Genomic DNA, 19,804 nt, shown 5'->3' on the forward strand with positions numbered 1-19,804 from the left:
TAATGACAAGTTCATAAAACGGGAAGCACAACGAACATCAGCAACCACTCAAACTTCTCTCTCTCTTTACTTTTAGAAAAAACACAATATTTGTAGCAAAAACTCATTGCTGACGTATAACCTGCGCACATACTAACGTCATCCTCATGGAACAGGCAACTAAGCCCTCCCTTTAAAATGGCCACTATGACCGTCACTAAAAGGATGACGTTCCATTGGCTCTACTCACTAGAGGACCCTAGATTACATGGTCCACTATGATTGGTTTGGCATCAACCCCAGTCATGCTTTTCCACCTACGTCTAGAAGCACACAGAAAGAACATGCATGTGCATAGAAGCTCGTCTGCACCCCAGCTTCCCACCAATTATGCTACAATCAATCATCAACTCAGTGGTCATGTGTCAATTGCTGCTTTGTAGTTTGGCCTTGTTTCTGTTCTGTACTCTGAGAACTTTCAAGGAGTATGGGCATGGCGGGGATCCATGCGTAGGTGTGAAAGTTTCCTCCTTCCAGCCTGCCTTTGTCACGTGACTGGACACAGTGAAATCGGCTTTTCTCCTTGTCTTTTCGTATATTTGATTTAATTCTACCAGTCTTCTGACGTCTGTGGCTTATCTTGACCTTTCTGAACAGGATCCTCTGTTCTCTTCTCTCCTTAAATGTATCCAATGTCAGCCCATTCCAGTCAGATAAGACATTGGGCCTCATTACGAGGTGGGAGGTAAGGGATTACCGGCACTGGTACCGGTAATCCCTTACCTCCCTACTACGAGTTCCCTTTGCGTGTCCTTCCCTAACACCTGGTTTCTGCAGGCATTAAGGGCGGGACCCGCAAAGGGACTCTAGAGGTAATAGCAAATTGCGGTACCGTTATTAGTGCCTTCCCCATTGCCATTGAGCCCTATGGGGGCTCAATGGGAATGGGGAATGGCCCTGGTGAATGGGGAATTACCGGTCCCTTCGACCTCGGAATGGACCGGTAATTGCTCCATTCACCGGGGCGGAGTCGGAAGGGTTTTGGAGGCAGCCATGGAGAAAAAAGCTCCATGGCAACCTCCAACCTTGTAATGAGACCCATTGGCTTCTTGGCATGGTCATCCTTTAGCTGAGTTTTGCTCTGTCTTAATTTTCAATTTTCTTGCTGCGACACACTCCATCTGAGGCCTTTAGTAACCTTTGTTCAATTCTGCTCATATGCGTAGTGGACTTACATCTATACATAAAGTGCTTCTTGAGGTATATACTTGTAAACGCCGCAATCTATCAACTATAAAGCATAAGCAAGCTTCACAATTTCTTTGCCTCTTGCAGTTACTTGCATTTGTACACGTTTAAACTAACTGAATATCTTCATCATGTATGTGGCATAAGTTTCTTCATCTTGACATCACTTCTTCACCTCAGGCTCAAGATGTCACTTATCCATGATATTTTGTCTCTTGTCAGTATTCTCAGGTCAATACATCATCTATATGTGCATCAGTTTGATTTACTATGACATCACCATTCATCTTCCTTCATTATCTTCTTTGTTTCGTCAGGTATTTTATTCAAACAACCGTCATATTGTTTAGAATGTAGATATGGCTTTTTAATGGATACCTTACGGTCCAGGTTTTCTTAGGTGTCGGTTTATTAACAGGTGCTGTCATCCCGATCGGTACTGGGCAAAGTCCATATGCTGCTCTTTGCTGATTCAACTGTTCTTCATACATCACCTACTTTGGTGTCAACTCAATACGTAATGGGAGGGGGGGCAACTGGAGTGGGGACGATACTCAACACTTCCTCTTCATTGTCCTCCTGTCATTATCTCTATGTCTGTATCTGCTTGTCTGTCTGTGTGTCGGTCTCTGTATCTGTACCAGTGTTAATTTGTCACTGTCATTTTGGCATTCCCTGTCTGCCTCTCTCCGTCTGTATGTCTATCTCTGTCTTGTCTGTCCCTGCCTGTCCTGCTCTGTAAGTATTTCTCTGTCTGTTATTAGTGTTACTGTTGCTCGATCCTTGTCTGTCTCTTTATGTCCCCGTCTGTGACTCTGTCTATTTCTATCTATGTCTATCGTTACCTCACTGTCTGTCTCCATGTCTGTATATTTCCATCTTTGCTTGTCTACCTGTTCCTGCCTCTCTGCACCTGCATCCTGCTAGCCTGCCTGCCCATGACTGTCTGAACCTGTGCGACTGCCATTTGTTGGGATGCATGCCCAGATCCCATGTCCCCCCAAGCGGTTTAGACAGAGAGAAATACGTTAAGAGCTCATGAACCTACCGGCTCACGGTGGGAGGGGGCCGGTGTATAGAAGGGATAAGAGAGCTTGCAGGAAACATAGAATTTGTAGATGTTAGGTTTTCTAAGTGGCAAAGGCACACTAAACCACTGCCATTTTGGAAGTTAGCCACAGCACGGCCAGGAACCAGTACTAAGGTATAATAACTGTTGGCCTCGGCAAGAATACCCTCCCCCATTGATGCTCCCATCCCAGGCGATAGCGTAGAAGGTTAATCTATCAATTAAGAACAGTGCCCTCTCTTGTCTCGCACTGTAGGCCCAGGTATTTTGAAAGGAATGTGCCCACTGACGCGTGGGTAGGGTTGTGCCTGGGTTTGAAGGACACGCTCACAAAAAGCAGGGCAGAGGTCTGAAGCTGCCAAAACCTAGATCCCAGATTTAGAGCACCTACATCCACAAACCTCCAGCCTTTCTATCAGAGGCCCACTATCCAAACTCTTAAATCCCTCAACTGTCAATTGATTAGTGTGTCCACTAAAGACAACCGAGGGAGAGGGCAGATGCCAAAGGGGAGCCCAAAAAGAATGTCCTGTGATTTGTACTGTGAGGTGCGCGGGTGAGGATAACACATTTAGGCCAATGATGGGAAGGCATGGCGGGGGCGCCAGACCACTGGAATCGAACAAAGCTCCTCACATTTCTGAGGGCTATCTTTACCCTGAAAGTATCCACTGAGCTCATTTCTAAATTACCAGGTGCACATCACGTGGTCGAAATGTGAAAAGAAAGGTATATTCATCTAATGAACCAATTGTGTTGCTACGGTGTGAACTTATCAAGGCCAAGGTCCATGTGGAAGAGGATCGACGCACACAATACCAGGTAATCATCTGGTGGTCAATAAGGGGCCAACTCTATGTACATAGGGGGCCCAACAATGACGATGATGAGATGATACTGTACTGTTTTCATCACAAGTGATGATGTAGAGCCTTAAACTGCCTTTTCTGCTTTGAACTAACCAGTGCACTCTGTGGCAGTAGGGTTTGAATGGCCCTACTGACATATATTTTTCTTTTTGGAAGAAAACTGTGTTTTCCTTGCAAAAGGTCTGCTAACGTTTTTTCCCTAGTGGGTTGCATTTATTCCATGTCTGGTAGTCCGGAGGTCTGCCACACACATTTCCTCTCTGTCTGTACCAGTATGTTCCTGTCTTTCTATCCGTGTCTATACCTAAATGTCCTGGTCAGTCTGTACTAGTCTGTGTCTGCCTGTTAGTTGGATCCCCTCAGTGTCCCCTTGTACTTAATCTATCTATCTATCTATCTATCTATCTATCTATCTATCTATCTATCTATCTATCTATCCATCCATCTATTTATCACAGGCGACACAGAATGGTGATTCCTGACATAATACTAAGTTTGTGTTTTCTTTACTTGTCCTTTGTGTGATAGCTGAGTATCAGATGAACGTGATTCTGGCAATAATGCTACACTTGTGTTTTCTCTCTGTGTCTCTGATATGCTAGCTGTGGCTGGATGATTAGCAGATTATGTGCTGATAAATGACACATCAAATGTTTTTTTGCACAGGTCCATACAAAATTATTACATCTTCGAAAGGGAATATTTTGAGTTTCTCAAATTCAAATGTTCTGAATATTTGTGGTGTGTTCCTGTCTGTGTCTGTCTGGTACTATCTGTCCATCCAGACCTGCTCTCCAACCTCGACTCCAACATCCCATCTGTCCTCATCCTATTCAATCTATCTTCTGCCTTTGACACGGTCAACCATGCCATCCTGCTCAACCGTCTCCATGATAACATTTGTATCACCGATCAGGCCCTGGCCTGGCAGACCTTTTTCCTCTATGATCGACCCTCCCAAGTGCAACTTGGGTCGTTCCTTTCCACTATCTCACTCTCTACCTGTGGTGTTCCCAAGGGGTCTAACCTCCCTCCCTGGCTTTTCAACTAATAACTGGCACCCCTTTCCCACCGCATTGCCGCTCTCTGATCCAACTTTCAGTGAAATGCGGATGACACAACTCGTTTTCAGGCTTCCCTCTGCCAGTTCTCCTTCTTCTCTCATCCCTGACTGTCTGTCTGCTATCTAGGATTGGTGTGCCGCCAATGATGTGTGCCTTAATTCCAGCAGGATGGAAATTCTCCTCATCAGCACACCTGCACCCTCATTTCCTGTCACTCTCTGGCCGGCCTCCCTAGGCCTTCTTCATGCTCCCATCTGTGAGGCTAAGAACCTTGGGGTCATCTTCGACTCCACACTCTCCTCATCGCCTCACATCTCTGACGTCTCTTAGAAGTCAAACTAGCAATTGCACCTCCTCTGAGGAATTCTTTTTTCCCTCTCCTTCTTCCAGAAGCTCACCACCGTACTACACACAAAGGACACTAACACATACAACATATGCATTGTCTCACATGTTATACAAAGTATAATACATGGCTGCCTGCACTTACGGACATAAAGTTCTTATTACAGACTACTTGAGCCATCACACTTAACCTGTCATAATAAAATGACATAACAACTGAAGCATAATATTACGTTTCAGTTGTGGCATCACATTGCCTCCTGGGTGAGCCAGCAGAGAGCACTCCAGCTGTCACTGCGGCACGTAATTAAAGTTATGAAAAACCATTCAAATTCCCTGCTTGCAAATTTATTTTCTGTGACACATTGCAGCCAGTAATTGAAAAGGAACTGGTTATGGTTAAATGTTTAATGTGTGCACTGCTGGAGTTTAGGTTATGTGAGAAAGAATCTGCATGTTATTACTTATTTTAAAGCACAACATGAAAGTTGTTTTCAATAGAATTTATTAAACTGCTTGAAGTATTTTTCTGCTACAGATTAAATCCAAGCAGATTCTAGAATGATTGTATGGATCAGCAGATGGAAGATGCCTCCTACATTATATTAAGCAAGAGATGAGGTAATTCAAGGGAATAACAGTGTGTGGTCACGTGCTACAAGGAATAAAATACCCACTTCCATACTAAAAAGGATATCGCAAGCCACCTTGGAGTTCCGCGACCTTATAAAGGAACTCAGCCTTCGGCCTCCTTCCTCTATTTTTGTCACAATGCTCCTCAGTGACTTTCAATATCCTTATAACGTACAGTAGCGGTACATTATCCCATGTATTGTTCAACATCCTCCTTTCTGAGGGTTTCTATTGTATAGTCCGAGATGTACATTTCATTTGTTTAGAGAATCCAATATTCTTCAAGGTATTTTTTGTAGTGTATGCGTTTGTACCTGGATGCCTATCAATGCACTGTTTTTCATATGTAGTTGGTAGCGTAGGTTGCATACTTTTTTTAAAATCTTCTTCACTTCTTAGATTTCCCACATGATTACTCATGATCTTAGTTATCAGGCCCAGTTGTAATTGGCTCATTTTCTCCCATTTTGATTCTCTCGTTTTTATGTCCTTTGTTGGGGGACCACGCGTTGTGCTGTTTTGATCAGACGGAGTGCATACGGTCTCTGTTGGAAACATTAGGTAACTGGTTCTGCCTCATTAGGAAAGTCTTCCTCATTTGAGCAATTTGTTTGTGTCCTAATGTCCTCTCCATCAAGAAGAGTTCATTTAAAGTTCACAGGGTGACTGCTTGTTGCATGGAACCCTTCTTTCACACTTGTTTCTGTCCCCTGTAGAGAGCTCTACAGTCTGTTTATACAGACTGTTCGTTTATTATCCAAATTAATAAGGTTCTTGATTCTGTATTCTGAAGATAATGTCAGGTTCAACTGATTGCTGATAGCCATGTAGAATATCTTGTTGGGTCTTCTATCATCCCATTCCAAATAATTAAGAGGTAAAAAAATACCATAAAGCACATTACAAGCTTTTCTGTGTATTAGAGGTGGGTGGTGGGCAAACGACTTCTTTATTCTCACTGACCATCGTGAGACTAACGTATACAGAAGCAAAGAATTTACTATCACCCTACTTACTGTGTATTTATAGTATGCATCCTAAGAACAGGAGTTGTTATTGCACAAACAAAATCTCAGCATTTCAAACATTAGTGAGTGCTGACTGCCTCTAATTCACTTGCTTTTGTAAGAAATGTTCACATGCTTCAATTTCTTGTTTTGTTCAATATACGTGCACAATGAGGCTCCATCCATCATGGCCAGTACAAAGCTTCCTTGGCACTGGACTCCCTCCAAGTTGGCTCGCAAACTGTTGATGTCCGGAAAACAGGAGTGTCATCCTGTGACAAAAGAAAATAGAGTAGAGGTAGCAGCATGTGTGACTGTGAGGAAAGTCTTTTCCTTTGGTCTCACAATGCAAACGCTGTGCATGCCTCCGAAGAAGTATCAAACGAGGTCTTTCTTGTATCATTTGGATTTGCTTCATAGAGTGACATAAAATGATGATGATTCTGGCCGTAATTACAATATTAACCATCATTGAACTGTTCGTATGCTTCCTTTTTGTATCGTTGAACACCAGTTTTGGCCACATTACCGCCTGTATCTCAGGCAGGGTTTGATGACGATTGGCGTCATCATCTTTTAAACATTGAATCACCTATCTACTTTTTTCATCTAGATTAAAATTTTCCTTTAGGAGCAACAACGTTTTACAGTTTTTTCAATGTCCTCTATCGCTAATTCCTATTTTGCTGCGGTTTGAAAAAATGCAGAATAAATGTACAGCAACCCTCCGTGCACTTCTGGCTGCTTGAAAATGTTTCTGCAGTCTCAATGCCAAATTCATGCCTTTCCTCTAGGCGGCATACGACTTTTGTGGACATCAAAATTTCCCACTATGTTTTTCAGATTTTAGTCTGGTAGGGGTTTTATTTCATCTAGATGCCCCAATCACATTTTCAAGGTATCAGGTAATATTACCCCCCCACTAATAATATCGCCATATATATATATGGCCGCCTGGAAACGCCATAGGCAATATTATTGGTGGGGATAATTTATGGGGTAATTAGGAGCAGGGGTTACGGGGTGTCCGCCGCTCCATTTAAAAAAAAATATGGGGGTTGTGGGGATGTGCCCTGCAGCTTTCATGGGTTAATATTGCTGCAAAAAAATATCACCATTCTTGTATGCCGCCATTTTTGTGGGGATATCAACACATGGAACCATTTTCAATCATTCAGGAAGAGTTTTATCCCGTTTCCGAAAGACTACTTGTGGTGGCAGCAGCAGATCAACCTGCATGCTGGTTCCCCCTCTACACAATACCCATCAGAACCTAATTTCCCAGACTACAGCTGGGAAGCCACCTTCTACATTTCCATGATCTTCAGAATGTGGAAGATCAAAGGGGTCTCACAAAAGTGTTGAAACTAAATCCAGCCCCTTGAGCTGTGGTCCCTTCATGACAGAAAGTTGTTGATGTTCACACACAACTCCAGAGCTATTTGCTAAGCCAATATGCATGCAAGTACTAGGTCACCCCCTCTTTGTAGGCTAGCTATCCAAACTGTGAAATGGGATGATTCACAGAATTTGTGTCTCCTTGTGTTCCATGTCCCATGTACTTTGACTATCATGGTGTATTCCTACAGCAAATTCACTAATTTCAACCGCTGGGTAAGAGAGGCTTTCAAAAAGTCTTCATTGTTTCCATGCGACCTACGATCAATCTATGGAAGATTCAGTCTAGCATGAGAAGCCCAGTCGATGCCTTTCTGGTGGGGAAGGTTAGTCAGTCTTTTTGTGATGCGCTCCTTATTCTTTGGTAAAGTCCATTTGCTTACATGTTCCACTTCCCTCGTGCACTCCAGATAGTGCAGAAGTTCAAAATGATCCGCCAACTGCATATTGGCCAAACTCCTTTAGTTTTTCACACCTCCCTCTACTTTTTCCAGTGCCGCCTCTTCCAATGAGATCCGAATTTTTGTTCAACAGGGGGTCTAGGTCCTCATTCTGTTCTGCTATCCATTAGATCCCCCATCTCAGATACATATTGACATTGTCATCCAAAAAGTCTGATTTGCCCACAAAGTTAGCTCAGGGCAACGTGCTCACCTTGGAAGTAAGACGACACGGAGCAACACTGGTTCAATCCCCGGGTGTCCATGCTTAGAAGCCTCTGGGTATTAAGCACGTTATAAATAACCTATCATATCATATCATAACTCAAAAGTAAGTGGTCCAGATTCTCTAAAAAGACCCTTGAATTCTACATTAACTATTTGCCCTGTTCCAAATTACAAACTTTAACTAAAAATGTCCAAATCGTTGGGGGCAGATTTGTCTGAAGAAAATGAGAATGTCTTATCAGCCTAGACTTCCAAAATTCTCCACAGATTTCTGTAATTGCCTGCAAATTTAGAAATGTTTGGACAGTTACAGCAGATTTCTCCTCTGTAACTAAGGAATTTCACTAGTCACAGATATATGCAAAATACTTCTACAGATTTTCAGAAACCTTTCTGTAGATTTGGACTGGCTCTAACTTTAACTCTTTTTCAGGGTCTTACATAAAAGGTGACTGTTGCCGATCCCATTTAGCACCCCATGAAACTAATCTTAAGTTTGATTTTGAAGATATTTTCTCTTTTAAACTCTGCTGGTAATAGGTACATTGAGATGAGGGAAAACCTGTTTAGTGCCTCAGAAACAAGGAACTCAAAGGACAGCAAGCCATTCATGTTTACAGTTGCACCAGACCCCTGTTATAGGAACCTTATATTTGTGCAGAACAATTTTTTGAAATTCATCCAGGGCATGATTTTGAAGTAGATAGTCACAGCCAACAGAACCACATACCTTCTCATAATCCATGTTCACAAGCAAGTGATGATCTTGACTTTTTTTCACCCACATTACTTGTCAAATATTCTGAGCACCCTTAAATTGTTTAATCTATACATATATTTGTGAAAGTGTGTTTGTATGTTTGGGGTTGGCTAAAAGCCCCATAAAAGTTGGTGGACTGAAATTCTGGCCCAAGGTCAGCATACAAGTCTGGGGTGTACTGGTGATACTGAGATTTGACGAACCCCAGCCATTCGCCCTACACAGGGTGGGGTCCGGTTGGCCCTGTCCTATCAGTATAGGCGCTTTCGGGAGATTTCCAATTTGTGACTTTTCTCAAAATAAGAGGTTAGGATACAAGGTTGGCATACCAGTCGGGGAGTACTGGTAATAGTGAATTTTGACCAACCCCACCCATTCGCCCTGCACAGGGGTGGAGCGGGGTCCGGCCCTATACAATCAGTATAGGGGATTTCAGGAAATTGCTTAGTTTGCCAATTGTCAAATATTTATTTATTCACTTTTTTTTTAAAGCGCACAATCAGCAGGTGGGCATCGTGGCGCTGTTACATGTAGAATATTGGCTGGTTACAAAAAGCAAAGTTGATACAAAGCAAGGTTGATACAACAAGAAGTTACAAAAATAGGTAAAATGATGATTACAGGTCATTTTTTGTTTTACACTAGCAAGTTTAGATACATAAGCTACATAACTGCACCTTAATGCTCCAGGCATGGAGCATTAAGGTGTAGTTCATATCAGCGGCGGAGGGCGGGGAAAGATTATGTAAAGAGAGTAGTTTTGAGGGATTTGCGAAAGGAGTACAGAGAGGGTTCGGCTCAGAGAGTTGGGGAGATCGTTCCAGAGCTTGGGTGCTATGTGTGGGAAGCCAATGCCTCCAGCTTTAGCTCTTCTTATGGTCGGAACTTGGAGTTGGTTAGCAAGGTGGCTTCTTATGGGCCGGAGGGAGGATTTCCTGATTATGGTTTCTGATAAGTAGGAGGGAGCAGTGTGATTAATGCATTTGTGTGTGAGGGTGAGTATTTTGAAATTGATTCTTTCCTTGACTGGGAGCCAATGGGCATTTCTTCGGGCCTGCGATACATGGTCAGATTTGGGGATGTGCAGAGCAGCACGGAGTGTGTTGTTTTGCATTATTTGGAGCTTATTTAGATTTTTAGAGGATGTGCCGGCTAAGAGGGTGTTGCAATAATGAAGTCTAGCTCCTATGGTGGCTATAGCGATGGAGAGGCAGTTGGGAGTGGTGAGGTAGGGTTTTATGGCATAGATAAGTTTAGTGGTCAGCGCGGATGAGAAGGAGATAGCGCTGACTTGTCTCGTCATAGAGACTGTAGCATCTAGATAGACTCCTAGGGTCTTCACGGCAGTGGAGACAGGTATGTTAATGTTGTCAATAGACATGTGAGAGTAGTCTTGGCTGAGTTTGGATAGAATTTCGCTGGGGGCCAGGATGATTATCTCTGTTTTGTCGCCGTTAAGGCAGAGACCATTGATAGCCATCCAAGTTTGGATCGTGGTGTAGATGTTGAGGAACCCTTCTGTGTCCCTGATATAGTATGACAATTAAACGTGCACAAGGCTATAGCAGACCCCCAATTGCATGTCAGCTACAGAGCCAAGCAATGCTGGGTGGTACCACTAGTAAAGAATAGTTGAGATCTGTCAGCAACCTATCTGATGATCGAGTTGAGACAGTCTGCCCAGATTTTGGTGAGCAATTTTGCATAATTGTCAATTAAGAAAATGAGCCTCAAATTAACATACCAAGTGCCTCATTACGAGTTTGGCGGTAACCCTTAAATGTGGCTCTAGCGCTATTACAACCGCATTTAAGGGTCCGCCAAATCACAGCTTCAGCTGATTTCCCCCAGCTTGTAGCTGGGGGAAAATATGCCGAAAATTAGCACTCATACCGCCGGCGTGAAATCCGCTGGCGGTGAGAGAGCAAAATTTCCCCATTGAGCCCAATGTGGAATGGGGCATTCCCGAATGGGCTCAATGGGGAATGGGGATTTCCTGTTCCGCCAAACCTGTGATCCGGCGCTAATAGCGCTGGTGGGTTTGGCGGTAGGGAAGATAACGCCAGCGCTATTAGCGCCGGTGTTACCGCCCAACTCATGATAATGGTCCTTGTTAGGTTTATGTATTAGGATGTGTGAGTTCCGTGTCTTTGCAGATCTACATTTTGGGCTGAATTACAATTGGCCAATTTCTTTTCTGTATCTTTCTGCTTTTTTATCACAAAAAGTGGGGGAGATCCACGCTGTCCCCCTCACCTGACACCCTCCTTGTTATATGCCTAACCGAAACCCACCATTTATCTATTTTTCAGTAAAAAAAGTGGTAAACAATGCTGCAAAATGCAATTCAACCAAATGGTTTGTTGAATAAAGCGAGGAATACTATCTTTGCTCAAGACATTGTGTGATAAAGCTTTGCTGAAGACTCCACGTGATTAGGATCTCTAGAAGCTAGTCGTAATTTGGTGGCGTGTGTTACTTCTTGGAGGAATATCTCAGCAATCAGACAATCCCTGCTCTCACTAAAAAAGGGCATGTCAACATTGTTAATGACATCGTCAACACTCTCTGTATCTGCTTTAAGTGCTGTTCAAATCTTCTCTCAAAAGTCCTTGAATGCAGCATTATTTTTCTTATTCGTGGTGTAACCATAATTGATAGTGTGAATAGCCCTGGAGACTTTAATCTTTCTGTGTTTGTGGGATAGAAATGTGTCAATTTGCTCTTCTCTCCCTTAGTACTTCATTTTAGTTCTCAACATTGGCACTTCAGCCTCCTTTGAGTACAATTTATTTGATTTCGAATTGTGTCCATTCGATGTCTTTGCTCAGTCAAAATTGTCAGCATTTGTTCATGCAGATTGGTCATCGGTATCATACCCTTTGATTCTTCCAAATCCCTAATCCTGACAGATTTCTGATTGAAGGGTCCCCTGCTGTTATGCTTTCAGGCTATTCTAGACCATGACCGCCTGTTCTATGCGGTCTATGTTCATTTCCTGGAACACATTCACTTCCTCTACTGGTGGACTTCTAGTGAATATCAGCAGAAGAGATTTGAGCCTCAACGTGTTGGACACGTCGAAAGTGACAGAAGAGGCAGATGACAAGAGCACAGCCTCATGTTTGGAGAGATGTATATCAAGCATTTGGAGAGCGTGTGGTAAAGGCACGTACTCGATTGGAAGGAGTCAATGCAATAATACGATTTGGAGATGGCTGAAAAGATTGTGTTGTTTCTGGTGGATGGATTGGCGAGTGTTCATGGCGTTTCAGAGGGACATGTATTTCTTGCTAGAGAAGCAAGGGCGAATATTGCTATGGTCTAGGACTGATGTTGAAGACACCTCCAACTATTTGCGTTTCAGAGTCTTCGCGGAGAAGCAGAACGTGTAGTTTCTAATTTTAGGGCCAAGTTATCGGTCCCCAATAGAATTAGAAAAATACTTTTCTTACATGGGGCCGAAAGGAGCTTCAAAAAATGTAACATTGCATGGACCTGCCCGCCAGCAGAACCATACATCATTTTTTAAATATAAATATGGGGTCTTTTGGAGAATTTGCCTGGACCATGTGAAATAGAAGAAGGTACAAAATCCACATGCTGCAAAAATCCTGTTACATCATTTTCATGGAAAAAATGTATTTGTCAGTGTTTACACAGTCTTTAAGAAGCATACATTTTGAGCCATGTTGTGAGTCCTATAGGCGTGTGGGCAAAATAAAAACAGCTAAACACTTATCACAATTCATAAAGATAACCCAAAGCGCAGATACATACTTTTTAGCTTCACAGTCCGAGTACATGGATGCAAGGGTAAGGGAAGGGGATAATGCAATGAATCAAATAGAGGCACTTTACATCAGGAATAACAGCAGTGTCCTTCCAGATAATCTTCCAAAAGACCTGCCAGAGAACTAAAGCTCACGCTTGCAAGACCTAAAATGTCTAGAGGTCAAACAGCAGTCTCCAAGGATGTGTACTATATGCGTTTTGCTTTACCTTTCTGGTAAGAGTGATACTATGTCCCTGTCCATAGGTGTCCTTGAGGAAGCGTGGAGAACCACAGCATCGCAGCTGGCCGTTCTGCAAGATGGCGATGCGATCGCTTAGTACTTCGGCCTCATCCAGATGGTGAGTCGTGAAGATTATGGTCCGGCCTGAAACGAGAAAAAGGCTATTTGTAATCCAAAAGGAACATTAGAAATTGGCCTCATTATCTGAGCAAAACAACCATTGTTCTAGTAACATATACTTCTTAGCTCTGAGTGACAACATATTTAAGGCAAATGTATCAGGAATTAATGGTTAATTGACAATAAACACAAACATGGCACCAACACAAATGATCAGCTGTGAAAGGATCGGCTAATCCGCATCAACCGTAAATACCAATACAGCGTGAGAAAGGCTAGCAGTCAACATGGAATTTGGAGCTGCACAACACATGCGTGCAAACAAAGGTGCTCTGTGAATATGGAGGCAGTGGGATCCTGCGGTAGAAAATGGCGGCAACATCCCCATTATTTTCTTTCAAGGCGTACCTCTGTATGCCCCACTTACTCTTGGCTTTCCCTACCATGCCATGTGTCCTCCTGTTTGGGTAATTATGGCATTGGTGCCACCAGCATTTTTACAGCAAGCATTTTACTGCCGGCATGGAAGCCCAGGGTGACAAACAAATTGAGAATAACGTGCACAAATGTGGAACAGGGGTATTGCTTGCGATGATTAATATCACATTGTGTCACAACCACCGAGAGTCACAACCAGTCCCAGGTGAATACATTCACCCTACATGCATCAAATGCTCCACAATCGACGTCAAAGGGGCAAAACTCTCAGTGAAGCAGTGCAAATTCAACCTATCTGACTGGAAAATGCACATCTGTGCACTTTAGGTAGATCACGAAGAACTAAGATCAGTTGGACAAAGGTTCACCAGGATACCAGAGGAGAGCAGAAGGTTGAAGCACGTGACCCGCTGTGTCAGCTGGTGTTCGCAGGGTAACTGTGGGGTCACACTGAACTGAGTCCTCCAGGAGGTGCATGACCTACAGGCCAGCATCTCAGAAAGACATGCTTAACCCTCATATTTGGAGGCTGCTGGAAACGGAGGTAACTAACTAAAGAGGCCTTTGGGTACTCAGAAGACTGAGGGAATAGAGACAGAGAACATGTGTGTCCAGTACACTAGTTGGCGCTCGGAGACTGGTGTGGTGTGTTCCAATTTGGTGACTTACAGTTACAGCCTGCAGTACAGGCCTCAGATGCAGATCCTGTCCAAAGCAGCCTGTGACTGTAGCACTGATGAGTCCAGAAGCAGATGGTCCATGGTCGGCCGACCTTGATTCCGACTCCAGAGTAGTACAAATCCTCAGTGCTGCCTTATGCCACCCTGTCCCCCATGGACCCTTCTTGTGTGTTGCAAGCATCTTTGAACCCACGAACTCATAGGCACCAAAAGAACTCGGGCGGATAGCTCAGGGGCAACATGCTCGTCTTGGAAGCAAGACTGTGCAGAGCAACACTGGGTCTGCGCTTAGAAACCTCTGGGTATTAAGTGTGTTATAAATAAATAACCAATTATAAAATGAATAACCAATTATAATAATTGTAACTGAACCCTCTCTGTGCCGTTGACCCTGGGAAACCAGCCCACAGACACGCCCTCCTGTGAAAGACAGAGGAGGTGGAAGATTCCAGTGCAATAAGAAGAGAGACTGGGTTTTAGGAAGAATCCTGGCCAGTGCCCTTAGGGACCACTACACAAGATTAAGACTACAGGTGATAGTACAATTTCACCTTTGGTACAAGCCTGTACTACACAGTTAGAAGGGTAGCAGTAGCGAAGCAGCTAGACTTATCTCAAGAGCAAATGAGCACTAGTAGAGATTACACAAAGGACTACAATTACTGTGACTCAAGCAAACACTGACTCAATGTTTCTGGTTAACAAAAATATAAGTACATTTATTTTTAAACCATCTGCTCACAAAACACTAAACTTCTATTAAATTAAAACCACATTTCAAATATATATATTACACAACCAATTCCCCTTGTGGAGTTCAATTCAAGGTAAGTACATTGGAATTGACGGATCGGTATTGTGAAACAAAGACGTTACAGTGGGTTAATAAGCTACCACTTAGACAGTTCGGTCTTACTAAAGAAAGGCGTACCCACGAAAAGAAATGTTACCAAAGTCAAACACACTTAGCACTCGAATTAACAAAAGAAAATAGGGGATAAAAATCATAGGCAATACTTTTGCCAAGGGCAAATAGAATCAGAGGATACTTTCTAAAATGTAGATAAAAGTCAATAGGCCTGCGCCAGTGTCAATGGGACAGGGGTCCTGTTGGCGAGGATCACAAGGTTAGAATAGTTCACGATTCGAGATTGTCAGGTATACTTAGATATTGTCAAAAGGGAGGCAAAAGTTTTAAGAGGGAAGGAAGATGAGGACAAGCCTTTGGTGAGGAGAAAAGGGTTCACCCTAGTTCCTCGAAGTCGGACAAAGTACCTTATTCGTCTGAAGAAAAGCTGATGCCACAGCAGTTGTTCCTGGCAGTTCCTGCAGACTCACGGTTCCTGGAGCTTCAGTCATGGGGACAAGAAGGACGACGTCTGGAGCGATCTGCACTACCCAGGGATGAGGCCAGCAGCAGCAAAGCAATGGTGAATAAAAGGTGCGCTCCTTTAAAAACAGGAGCGGCTCTTCAGATGGCTATCCGGACCACTACAGCTGTGTGCAGCGATTTCGACCAAGAAGAGGATCCTCTGGCTCAAGGTGGTGAGCTGGTTGATCCCACCAGGCTCAAGGGAAGAAGACTCCGGACTGGATCTTCTCTTGTTGTTGAAGGGTAGATAACTCAGGACTACAGCAGGGCTTCACCAGGACTCGGGAGTTGCAGCAGCCATCTTCTTCTCCGCTTCTATTAGGTTCCTTGCAGTTCCAGTGGCGACTTTGACTTCCAACCCAAGAGTCCTGCCTTTTATGCCAAAATCCCCCATTCACACAGCCTGGCTGTCAATCACTCAGCAGGGGGGTTGCCCGGCCCAGACAACCACCTCAGCCAATCAAGACAAAGTGCGACGTGGGTCTCCAAGGAGACCCTGTGTAGGGGTGACTACACCCTCAGCCCACCTAGACACCCAGATGCCAAAGGAGGGCTTTGGAACGGAAGCCCGCCAAAGGTCGGCGAACAAAGAAGGCAAACCTGGTTTGCTACGCAAAGTAAAACACAAGAAGGATTTTAACAAAAAGAAATGGCGATAAAACCCGACCAGAGCCAAATTAAAAAGTCTTTGGTCAAGTGGGTTTAAGTTTGAGGCTAATACAATAGCCTAAAACAGTACCACGTTTAGATAATATAATCCCGGTCGAAAAGATAGGGTAGGTTCCACTGCCACTAGCCAAGTCTTAGTGTTAAGGGAGCGAAATAAAGCTCCAAGAGGTGCAGCCAAAAAGGACTAGGAATTAACTCTTTCCCGTACTAGATGTAAGATGGGGTGTACTGGGTCTGCAGTTTAAATGACTACATAAAGTAAATGGCAACTTTACCTGTTTCTGGGGGACAGTAGTCAGCCCCAGATAAATGGAGTCAGGGGGAAGTCTTAGAGACAACCCTGTGTCACTGCACCGAAGGTGTGGCTCCAAAGCCCAAGATCACACAAACAGTTGAAATACACATGGCAAAACACATGCAACAGTGGGAAAAAAGCTCACACTCTTACCAGGTGGAAAAGATAAACCGCAGAAATCGAGCAAAGCTGCAGAGGGACTCACTAGGTGAGGAAAATTAGCCATAAATGAGAATTCTCCCTAACACTGGGGAGTGTAGGAAGGCTGGGGACACCTGAAAGGGAATGCAAGATGAAGGCACATTTTTCTGATGTGACATGCCTAATTGACACAGGATGTTACAAGGTGCAGATGCATACACAATGATTGGCTCCTTTTGTCAAACTGGATATTAAATTATGCCTCCTAGTGTAAACGATTGTATGTATATTGGCCTACGCCAAGTCGCATAAAACTGTACGCAAATAACTCTCTACGGCAAGGTCTTGAACTTAGAAATTGATGTAAGTCGCCATCTTGAATCAAACCGCCATTTTAGGTTCTCTTGCTGTGTAAAAGTCACCCTGAACTTCAAAATGGTGGACGATGCCATTCCGAATAGAACCTGGTCGGCATGACCTCCGTACAGCAAATGTATAACTTGCCTGCAGGCCACTTGTTAGGGTCGTGAACTAAGACCTTGTCCTTCTGTTGACCTGCATGTAAATGGATTACCTGTATCAATGGAACTGATCTATGCACATACTAATGAATAAATTAGAGTTGACCTGGTAGAGACCCTAGACCTGTTACACATTCATGGAATGGTTAACCCGTGAAGTGGTTGGACAACAGGCTGGAGAAATGTATAAAAGCCTGAATGTCCCAATGTACACACTCTCACTGAATACATAGAACCCCGTTGAAGTTTGTTGTGTTGCACTGAGGGCAGATAGCTATCTGACCTGTCATTTGACTTTGTTATTGCTTGACCTTAAAATAAAGTACTTTGTATGTTCCTTTGTAACCGGTGTTTGGTGTGTTTCCTTTGGGTTCCCCGGCCTCATATTATTGTTCTCTTTTCACACTTTAAACTGCAAATCACATTATACCACTAGTGCCCATGTGATATTTATTAAATAACTGCAATTTTGTTTTTAAAATTTGTATTTGGTTTAGAACAAACCTTTACAAAACGAAATACCCTCACAATACTTCAACGACTCCTAATATACCTACTCAGTTTGGATACACTGTGAGGCTTAAGGCATTCCAGAACCACATCAATGCTCCTTGTTCAATGTCGCACCATGGCACCATGGGGCACACTAGACCTCCATCCTTTCTTTAAGAAGTGCTAGTCGGGCAGTTTGGCCTCTCTCAGATTCAATACATAAAACCCTATACAGGTCCAGTGTTTTATTGTTGTAGCACAAAGCTCTGAGGCAGTAACGAACTGAAGTAGCACACTTACAAAAGCAAAACAACTTGGAATGACCCAGGAAAAAGGACATATGCATGTGAAATATGACCTTGGAGGTGACAGGATATAGCAGCGGGGAGAGGAAAATCACACCAGAACGAGGCTACCACCTACGCCTTCACAGTAAGACATAAAGTACCCCGTAATTCACCAACCAGCAAGAACAACACAAACTCCTCTCAAGCGGACATACAAATAGTAGCCACATCCAAGTAGAAACATCCAAGTCTGCAGATCCTGTAGTCTCGTGAAGACCAGCATAACATAAGCAAAGGTTCTGGAAAGGTCCTCACACCAGAAGGCTTCCTACCTGGACCTGGGAAGGTGATGACGGCCGGGCTAACTAAGGAGCTGAGTGAGGAGGCATCTAAAAAAAAAAGCTGCTCCGTGATCAGCTCAAAGAGCTGACGGGGACAGGGCACATGCCTCTCCCGTCAGTCTCGTTAAGGTTGATCAACAGACTGCGCATCCCCCCTCACCTGATGTACAATTATAAATAACAGATCTAGCATTAGCAGACTCTATAACAATAATTGTATGGACTGGTAAGGAATCGTTGGTAGCATCGCTAGCCCTGCAAGAACCCGAACATATATATGTAAGTTTTAGAAAGCTATCTGGACCACTACATAGAGACATACTAGCGGCTCCAGGGGATGAACTCACTGATCTATGATGCTATGTGACTGGGTTTCATGCAGCATCCGTGGCGCTCTGGCCTTTCTGAAAGAGAGGTCGGTGGGTTAGGTTAGCCGGGAGTGAGGGGAAAATGCAGGATAGCTCTGCTGTTGTGTACAGCACATATGCATCAACACAAGTACCAGGGTACCCTGTGTAGGTCCGTTTCTGGATGTTTTGCTTCAATCACATCGAGGCATTTGTGCCTAGACATGGACTGAAACTCTTTGTTTCAGCCCATCATTTTCCTCCTCGCATCGGAAAAGTCCCAGTTTCCTGTATTGGCTATGGAGATGATTTGATACTTCTAGACAGAACTCACATTGCTTTGCAGCGATCATTGTATGCAGTGGCTGAGTATGCCGATTTAACCCACCTCTGTGTTAACAGTGCTAAAACATAGATACTTGTGTTTAGCAAGAAAAAGAAGGCGAGATATGACTTCAATTGGAGCTAGAAAGGCTCCCGGTTGGAAAAAGTGGATACATATGTATATTTAGGAGTCCCTACCAGCAACAGCACTTCTCTTCATAAGCTTGGTGATTATGTCCAAACCAAAACGATGAGGAAATGGCAGGTACTTAGCAAATGTGTATGTATTAAAAGGAGCAAAACTGTGGAGAGTCTGGTTTGAAATATATCACAAAAGTACACTCCCCATGATTCTATATGGTACAGCGATCCATCCAGACCCGATGGTGTAGTGGATGGATAGATTGGAACCTAAATTGTTGAGATCTATATTGGGGGTTTCTTCCTCGGTTCCTGTCGAGGCCCTCGGCTGTGAACTTGGGGTCCAATCTATCCATTACCTTTGGCTCTCACAGCGGAGCAGGCTCTTTCTGGCGATGTTCTACTCCCCCATTGAGGTAGAGAATGTATTTGGCTATCTGGCCAGACTGTATAGAGAGGGCCCTGCCAATACATTGCGTGTCCAGCTTAGAGAGACAGCTATAAACCATGTGGACATTGATGTGCATGATCTGATGGAACTACCTAATGCCATCAGTATGTTAAAGAAGAAGAAGAAGAA

General features: G+C 43.7%; 1 protein-coding gene across 1 annotated transcript in view; it reads right to left on the minus strand.

Annotated features, from left to right (window-relative positions):
- ABCA13 (ATP binding cassette subfamily A member 13) overlaps positions 1–19,804 on the minus strand; it is a 2,251,223-nt gene that overhangs the window by 1,538,548 nt on the left and 692,871 nt on the right. The window contains exon 26 of the mRNA XM_069613428.1: positions 13,043–13,200. Within this exon, the coding sequence (XP_069469529.1) occupies positions 13,043–13,200 (158 nt within the window). The remainder of the gene's footprint in view (positions 1–13,042; positions 13,201–19,804) is intronic.

Source organism: Ambystoma mexicanum, chromosome 5p (assembly GCF_040938575.1).
Source record: "Ambystoma mexicanum isolate Mex_15411 chromosome 5p, UKY_AmexF1_1, whole genome shotgun sequence".
Classification (NCBI taxonomy): domain Eukaryota; kingdom Metazoa; phylum Chordata; class Amphibia; order Caudata; family Ambystomatidae; genus Ambystoma; species Ambystoma mexicanum.